The 8,648-nt window shown below is 42.0% G+C and overlaps 2 protein-coding genes across 2 annotated transcripts; one reads left to right on the plus strand and one right to left on the minus strand.

The window, feature by feature from the left end:
• The first annotated feature begins 133 nt into the window (after nt 1-133).
• Nucleotides 134-5,323, plus strand: MED31 (mediator complex subunit 31). The gene is made up of 4 exons (XM_010573883.1): nt 134-214; nt 3,361-3,438; nt 4,095-4,191; nt 4,938-5,323. The coding sequence occupies exons 1-4, from the start codon at nt 205-207 to the stop codon at nt 5,128-5,130; spliced, it is 378 nt and encodes a 125-aa protein (XP_010572185.1). The 5' UTR covers nt 134-204; the 3' UTR covers nt 5,131-5,323.
• A 1,040-nt stretch (nt 5,324-6,363) lies between these two features.
• On the minus strand, nt 6,364-7,794 carry TXNDC17 (thioredoxin domain containing 17; the record flags this gene model as incomplete). The annotated part of the gene is made up of 3 exons (XM_010573972.1): nt 6,364-6,663; nt 7,313-7,388; nt 7,685-7,794. Coding segments are annotated over 3 exons (255 nt in total), but the record flags the coding sequence as incomplete, so codon positions are not given.
• Between the last annotated feature and the right edge of the window lie 854 nt (nt 7,795-8,648).

Here is an 8,648-nt window from a genome sequence, read left to right on the forward strand (position 1 = left end):
CCCCCCCGCGCCGGGGGGGGGGCGGCCCCCGCTGCCGCCGGCCCGAGGCCCGCCCCGCCTTCCCGCCCGGCCCGTTGCCGGGCAACTGCCGCCGCCTTCCCGGCGTGCCTCAGTGCTGCTTGTCGCCGGGCTTCCGTCCGCCGGCAGCGGTGGTCGTCGCCGCCATCTTGTGCCCGGGCGTTTCGCGCAGCCCTGCGGGCCGCCATGGAGACAGGTGAGGGGTGGCGGTCGCCGCCGCCTCCCGGGCGCTCGGGGCCGCGCGGCGAGGGTCGGGCAGGCAGAGCGCTTGCGGCCCGGGGAGAGGCCGCCTGCGGTCCTGCCGCACAGGAGCTGGGGCCGCCCTGGCGGGGCGGCAGGTGCCGGGCGGGTTCTGAGCCCGCTCCCTCGGAGGGGGGGGGGCTTGGGGCAAGCTCCTGCTGCCCCGCGGGCCCTCCCGTTTCTGCCCTGGTCTGGCCGGCTGCGGCGCCCCGTTTGCCCCGTTGCCGTTGTTCGTGGAAGTACCCGCGTCCCGTGTCCCCGTCCCCCCCCGAGGCCGTGGGAGGGGTGGTGATGAGAGGGCGTCAGAGGGCGCGTCCGTGGTGGTAGAGCTAACGCGCCTTCCCAAAACTCTTATCTAATAGCTTTTGCCACGGGTGGCACCCCGACCTCCGTTTTAACATCTGCCCTTGATTCAGGAATCAGAGCTGCACATCTGGGAGCACAAGGCCTTCGGTCAATCCCAGGCTGTCCTTCATCTTTATTCCTGTGCAAAGCATTGGTTTTCACAGTTCTCCACGAGCCCTGGACTAGTTGCTATGCCTGGATAGCTTTTCGGAAAAAAGGTGGCGTTTTTAGATGCAGCCTTTTCAGAAGCATGTTTGTTCTGCTCTTAAGGTCTGTCGATGGCCGCAGCTGGGAACTGAAAGTTGGCCTCACAGTCCGGTGAATGAGTGGTCTCTAGTGGTAACAGCGGGCCTCTCAGAGTTGAGAGCCTGTCTTCCACCGAGAAGGGTTTGCTGTGTGTTCGTTATGGTTAAGACTTAGGCGTTCTCCTTATTGTTACCTGTGTTCTCAACTTGCATTGTACTGCCCTTGTATTCTCTGCTCAAGTTTCTTATTTTTTTTTGAAGGACATAGCCATTTCTCCGTAGTATGGAAATGCTCGGAGGTATGACGTGGAGCCGCTAAGGAATTAGAGACTTGTTACTAAAACATAATGGCAAATAGAATTTATCAAATTACTATCATCTAATTTCTATGTCGTAAGTTTTATAAGTATTACATAAATAATTTCTCCTCCTTAAAATATTTTATTTGGTCTTCGCTGATGCTACAAAAATTAAAAGAACTAAAGGCAGCGTGGGCTATTTTAAACAGATTAAAAAATGCCTGGTTAGTAATTTGTAAAAAATAATTTAAAATGTAGAATCATCATTTACATGGATTTTTTTTTTTTTTACCTGTCAGGATCCCCCTAGAACTTATGTTCTCAATGAAATATTTAATAGCTTTCAAAATTAATACGAACTTCGGTGATATGGTGAAAATAGGTGAGGGAAAATCTGTAATAACCAGCCTGGATCAAATAACATTGTTTACACCAATAGCAAAGATAGGCATTTTTCTAGAATATGGTGACAATGAAAAAGAAAAAAATTTAAAATTAAGATACTTTCTTATTTTTAGAATCATGCCATCAAAGTCAGTTGATTCTTTATTCCTCTTTTTTGGTATGGTAGCCCCCACCCCATATAGTCATGGGCATAGATGCAGAAATTAAGTGAATTTCTTATGACCACTGCTAAATGCACAAAAACTGTCAGTACCCAGCTTTGATTTGGTATTGGGTTCAAGTAAGTAGGCTGTTATTCCATATTTCATCTTTCAAGATGGGACTGTTTGGCAGAATATCAGAGTAGTTCATGTTCAAAGGAACCTTTGGAGATCATCTAGTCCAACCCCCTGCTCAAAGCAGGGTCAGCTAGCCTGGATTGCTCAGGACCTTGTCTAGTAAGGTTCTCAGTATGTTCAAGGATGGAGATTCCACAGCCTTTCTGGACAACATGTTCCTACAATGAATCACCTTCACAGTAAAAAAAAAACCCAAACACCCCTCCCCCCCCCCAAACCAAGCCCCCAACTTATGTTTAAAAGGAATTTCCTGTGTTTCCATTTGTGCCCATTGCCTTTTGTCTTTTGTCTGGGCACCACTGAGAAGAGTTTGATTCTGTCTTCATTCCCTCACATCACATATTTATACACATTGATAAAATCATCCCGGAGCCTTTTGTTCTCAAAGCTGAACACTCCCAGCTCTCTCAGCCTCTCTTCGTATGTCAGAAGCTCTGCTCCCTTAATTATTTTTGTGTCCCTTCTCTGGACTTGCTTCTGTATATCCGTGTCTTCCTTGTCCTGGGGAGCCCATATTTGGATGCAGCATAGCAGATGAGGTTCCACCAGTGCTGAGTAGAGGGGAAGGATCACTTGAACTGCTGGCAATGCTTTTCCTAATGCAGCTGAGGATGCTGTTGAGCTTCTTTGCTGCAGCGGCTCACTGCAGGTCATATTCAACTTGTCCACCAGGACCCCAGGTCCTTTTCTGCAAAGCTGCTTTTCAGAAGGTTGGCCCCCAGCCTGCACTGTTGCACGGGGTTATTCCTCCCCAAGTGCTGGACTTTGCATTTCAGTTTGTTGAACTTCATGAGATTCCTGTTGGCCCATTCCTCCAGCCTGTTGAGGTGCCTCTGAATGGCTGCACAACCCTCCTGTGTTTCAGCCACTCCTCCCAGTTTTTTGTATTCTGCAGACTTGCAGTGTGTGCAGTCTGTCACATCATCTAGGTCATAAAGATGTCAAACAGCACTGAATCCCTATCAGCCCCGATGGTATACCAGTAGTGATTGATGTACATTGTACTGTGAGAACGCTGCAGTATTCGTACTAGTGTACTATATCAAGATACCTTTCTGAAAAAAAAAAACAAACGCCTCCTTGCACTACTTCTAAAAATACATACAACTAAGATTTCAATGGGCTGAACAGTTCCCTGTTCTTACCTTCTTAATTTTTGCTGTACAAATATTCCAGGCTTCTTGCTCTTCCCTTTTCTTTCACTCTAAACAAAGTGTCAGTGGGTATTCCTCCATTCTTTGCACTTGCTTGACTGTAAAAAAAAAAAACCACCCCAGTGTGTTTATTTTATTAATGCAGGCTCAACGCTGATTCATGTAATGAAGGGTTTGCTAAATTTATCTGTATATATTATGGGGAGTTACTGCTTTTTCTTCTGTTTAAACACATTATTTGTATGGCTCCAACTGAGAAAATTACTTTCAAATCTATTGTGTGGGTCCAGTTCTTACTGGTTTTCTTGTATATCAGATGATACAGGAAATCGACTTCGGTTCCAGCTGGAGTTAGAGTTTGTTCAGTGTCTGGCAAATCCAAATTACCTCAACTGTGAGTACTTAAAAATAAATATAAGGATCCTGAGGAATGAATATAGTTTAATGGTGTTTATTATTACTGGTAATGTTAAACAGGGCAAGAGAGGGCTAAATAAAGAAAAGAGAATGGGTCTTTCACAGCATAAAGGTAGTCTGTAAATAATTTGTCTAGATTTCTAACAGGTGGGTTTTTTAAAAATGCAAAATGTTTTATTGGTTGAAATAAAAAAAAAAAGGTGCATCTATCCGGTGGAGGAAAAAAAAAGTTCAAGTCTGTAGTTAAAAAGTAATGTCAAGTTAACAGTATTCCTTTATCTGAAAACAGAATTTTACTAATGTTAATAAGTTTCAGGTACTATACTTAATTCCCTGCCAATTTTGATGCTACAGGCAAAATTTCCTGAAAAAGCTGTTCTCTTCCTTGCTGTTGTATGAAAGATACATACTGTAAGGGAGATGAGACTAATTTATTATGCCTAGTATGTTGACATAAAAATATATTTTTCCCTGTGTTTTTTTAATTTTGAATTAGCAAAATTTGATTGTAATTATAAAGTTTTGACTAAGGTGCCTCTTTGTATAGTTTTGTGAATATGTATTCTTCAAGTTTGGCAGACTTTTTTTAATGCGTCTGTAACTGACAATTCCTTATTTGTCATTTTATTTCAGTTCTTGCACAAAGAGGCTACTTCAAAGACAAAGCTTTTGTAAATTATCTTAAATATTTACTTTATTGGAAAGAACCTGAATATGCAAAATACCTGAAGTAAGTGTTAAAATCACTTAGGTTTCTGCATTTTAATGATTTGATGTTTACGTTCTGTTATGTACTGTATAGCAGCATGGCAGTATTTGATTGCTGTCTGTAACCTTACCTTTGTCCTCCCCACTGTGTTTGTATGCAACATAAATTTTCCTGCTTCCAACAGTCCAGATGTAGCAAGAATAGATAAAATTATAAAACTTGTCTTTCACGAGTCGTTTATGGAATCTTCCTTTTGCAGCCTTTATCCGCACTTTGCCATTTGTTTAAAATAAAACTATTGAACATTATGGTACAAAGCTACTTCAGTTAGGCCCAGTAAGTACGTTTTAAGAGTAATTTTGCATTCTTGATGCTTACGTGAAACAAAGGATGACTTTACATTTTTGTGAGTGTGCAAACTCCAAATTTTGGGAAAACAGTTCTTGGTTATGTTCTTTAAATAAGCTCTGGAAACAAATATTGTAGTCGTTATGTATTTGCTTTAATAAAATCTAGCCATTAGAAGAACTACTCTAAGCAAGCATGTACATGTATTTATAAACTGTTCCTGGACTCCTTGTTTCCTAGCCTAATACTGACGTTACTAAGTTACAGTGTGTGGAATACGTACAGTCTTAAGTGGTTTGATATGCGAGTAAAGCACATACATGATAAAACTAAAATAATGAACTGCAGAATTATCAGAGACTCCAGTTTTAGTGTACCTTGTAAAAACTTGTATTAAAGTATGTTTATTTTTAATCCAGGTATCCTCAATGTTTGCATATGTTAGAGCTGCTCCAGTACGAACATTTCCGCAAAGAACTGGTAAATGCTCAGTGTGCTAAATTTATTGATGAACAACAGATTCTTCACTGGCAGCACTATTCACGGAAAAGAATGCGCCTCCAGCAAGCACTTGCAGAGCAGCAGCAACAAAACAACACCTCTGTAAAATGAAGAACGCTTGGAAGAGTGATGATAAGGTGTACTTTGTGTCAGTTGAAGTATTTACAAGAGAGGGATGAACCCTTTTGTAGGTTTGGCTCTGGGTGCGTATACATTTAATTTTTGATTTATCAAGTGACTGGGTTTTTCTTTCATCAACTTCTTTAAAGATACAAGACTGATAAACACCTACTTCTGCAATTTATTTTGTAGCATGGACAATTTTGTAAGAACATTACTTATTGTAGTTATTGATTCCTCTTGATTTTGAAAGCAAAACATAGTTGTGTTACTTACTGACATTTAAGTATCTAATAAAAAGTGTAGCTCAGAAGTCTGTTCTTAGGAGGCATTTTCCTTGGAGAATAATGATCTGTCTCGAAGTGTGGGTAAGAACTCCCTCATGTACTACTTTTTACAACTGCAGATGAGCAAAGTTGAAGTGATGATATTGTACAAAATCTAAATTATGGATTTTTGCCTTGAAACGGAGCTGAGCTATTACTTGTCATTTCTGTTTGCCTGGTAATCATTGTTGCTGGGGGTCTTACAGAGTTTTCCTTACAGCATGTTTTACAGATAGAAATCAAAGTGTGATGAGATAAGGACTGCAGGTGGAGCAGAGATAAGTAATAATAAACTTTGCAGATACTCAACAGAAGGAAATACGCTGTAGCTGTATCTGTTCCATTAAAGTCAGCTTACTTTAATCTTGGTTTTCTGCCAGTGAAATAGTGGCTGCTCTTAGGCTTCTCTACAGTACGTGTAGTGAAAAGAATTTGCATTACGAAAAAAGGTGTAAATGCTTGCAGTATTGGAGAAGCATTTGCCATTTATTCCTGTATAGTTTTTATTGTAAGAACACAGATCTTGGCAGCTGTCGGGTATTTAATTTTCATATTTTAGATTGTATTTGTACTGCATTCATGTTATACTTCATATCCTTGTAGGAACAGGTACTGCAACTGTTAACCCTTAACATGTGATCAGTGACACCCAAGACCGTCAGCCTTCAGCTTATCAAACTTAAGACTGAACAGATAAGCCATTAAACATCTTTGGCATTGAAAATTTAACTTAACAGCTTCAGTAGCTATGTGAAGTCAGATTTAGGAAGAATAAGGAGGTTTTTCTGTTTCTCTTACGCCCCCCCTTATTCACTATTGAAGGTATAACGTGGCAGTTAAGTTTTACTCTTCAGTAATTGTAGACTTCTCTCCGTTTGTAACATGAGCTCAGCTCCTCTGAAAAGAGACTGTTTGCAAATTCAAGTTTATTTGAACATGAAAGGAAAGATACAGTTTTTTGTTGCAAGATTTTAGTGGAAGGTTTGGACCTAGAATTTAATGACACTTACTTTGACTAGTCTGAAGTAATTAACCATGAAAGTTTTTTAAAAAGTTTAAGGATTCCTTGAAAGGACACTGCACATAACTTGAGATTAACATCTTCATAAATGATTGACTACTGGAGGATTTAGTCTTCAGTAAACAACATACGCACAAGTTCTGCTTTAAAACATTCTTCTTCAACCAGCTTCTGAGGCTGAAAGAAAAATTAAGATGTTTTAGGGGCAATTCAAAAACCTGTTCTAGACTAGAGCCATTTGTACATACTAACATTACCCATACTCCAGCAATTGTTTTTCGGGGGAGGGTAGTGGAGTAGAGTGGAGCAAGCAAGGTAAGAAAATTGCAAAATGCCTGAAGGTTTTCTGGCCTTGGAAGATGCATTTTTAAGAAAGTAACTACTAATTTAAATAATATGCACAAGTTAAAACTTGAGCTGTAGTCTGTCTGAATCAAGAGTGTACTGCACATAACTTGTTTCACTCCTGTAATTCAGCATTTGGATTTTTTAAAATTTGAGGAGCTGCAAGTCGGGAAGCTAACAATACATTGCTATGAATTTTCTCTACCCCTCAACCACTACATGCTGAGTGTACATATTTTCTTTACTATATATTTACTATAGACAACATTATACAGAAAGCAGAGTGGTTCTCTCTTGAAGAACTGTTTGAGCCAGGAAGAGTGCATGGGTGGGAGCAGAAGAGCTGTTCCTAATTGTCTGCTCTTTTTAAACAAGAGAGGGTATCAGAAAACATGCATGACTAATTCATTTAGTGCCATAAGCTCCTGCCAGTTTCCCATTTGAATGTCTGTAGATCCCAAACATACAATAAATCACTTACTGTTCCATATTTAAGTAGTGTAGGCACTCCTGTTAGTTTCAGATTCTTCCTGAATTCATTGTTGGGATCTTTCCAGCTGTTCAGGAAGAAGGGGTTAAGGACAGCTTGTAGAGGTGCAGTTTGAAGTCAGCCTGTTAAAATTCCTTCAAAATGATGATTCAAAGGTCTTTGCCTCACACCTCCCCAACCCACTTCTCAGAACAAGCATTGCAGATAGTTCACATTAGGGATGGGGTAGACCTCAAAACTGAAAAAAATGCTTTATCCCTTGCAGAAAAGGACAGTTCAGTCAATTCTTCCAACAGGTTAGTTAACCTTCAGTCCACAAATAGCAAAGTTATATCAGTTGTTGGCATTAGAACAGTTACTTACTAGGCTCTGTCTCCTACTAGGCAGTAGATGAATACAGACTCATCAGGCATGTTATGAAGTTCCTTCCTCACAACCGGTTCAGCTAGAGAGTAATTTTTAAAGTCTGTTAGTAGTTAATACTTTTACTGTGCTACAGAATCATATGGATCTACTTTGACCAGCAAGGCTGCTAATTAATGTCTGCTTCAGGTAGGGATCTGTATTTTGTTTCCTCTGGTTATCCACAAGCTTTGCAGAATTTATTACATGCTCAGTGTTGAAGGGACTTGTCTTTGAGTAAAGGCCTGTTTCTGCTTTAACAAGTAAAAAAATAGTAACTGTCCCCTGTCTGTACAAAAGCCCACCAGAACAGCAGTAAGCAGTCGCCATGTGTACTCTGTCATGTATGATCCAGAAAGTTCAGTGCTATCTTTTCTGAGGAACTGCCTTCATCTTCTACTGCCAGATGCTGGCTGGCTGGTCACTTCTGCCTCTGGACGTACAAAGCAGAGGTGAGTTAACTGATGATAAGATTCACATCTCATTGTTTGCTGGGCCTCTGTGCCAGCCTCTGCTGAACAAGATGTTGCATTACACGCCATTCAGCAGAATGCGGCTAACAAAGCCGAGAGCAGGACGGACAGCTTATTACTGAGGCAGGGGCTTTAGCTAGCTCCTAGTCACAGCCTACGCTGCGGGTAGCGCAGTTAGCAGTTACGCTGGTGACTGCAGCTAGCGCTTGAAACCTGGACCTCGCCCAGTCCACTCACGATCCTCGACAATGGAGGCTGGGTAGGGAGGCGGGATGTTGTGAGGCCGCTCTGCAGCAGGAGCTGCCGGCGGCCCACCTTGCCTGTTCCAGGAAGGGCACCCGCGGCCCCTCAGGCAAATAGGGGAGACGGCGCCTACCGGTGGGCTGCGGCAGCCGGCCCGAGGGCGCGCCCGTCAGCGAGGTCCCCGCGGGGCTGAGCGCGAAGGCGGCCCC

This window comes from Haliaeetus leucocephalus, unplaced genomic scaffold (genome assembly GCF_000737465.1).
Source record: "Haliaeetus leucocephalus isolate CR32 unplaced genomic scaffold, Haliaeetus_leucocephalus-4.0 Scaffold395, whole genome shotgun sequence".
Classification (NCBI taxonomy): Eukaryota; Metazoa; Chordata; class Aves; order Accipitriformes; family Accipitridae; genus Haliaeetus; species Haliaeetus leucocephalus.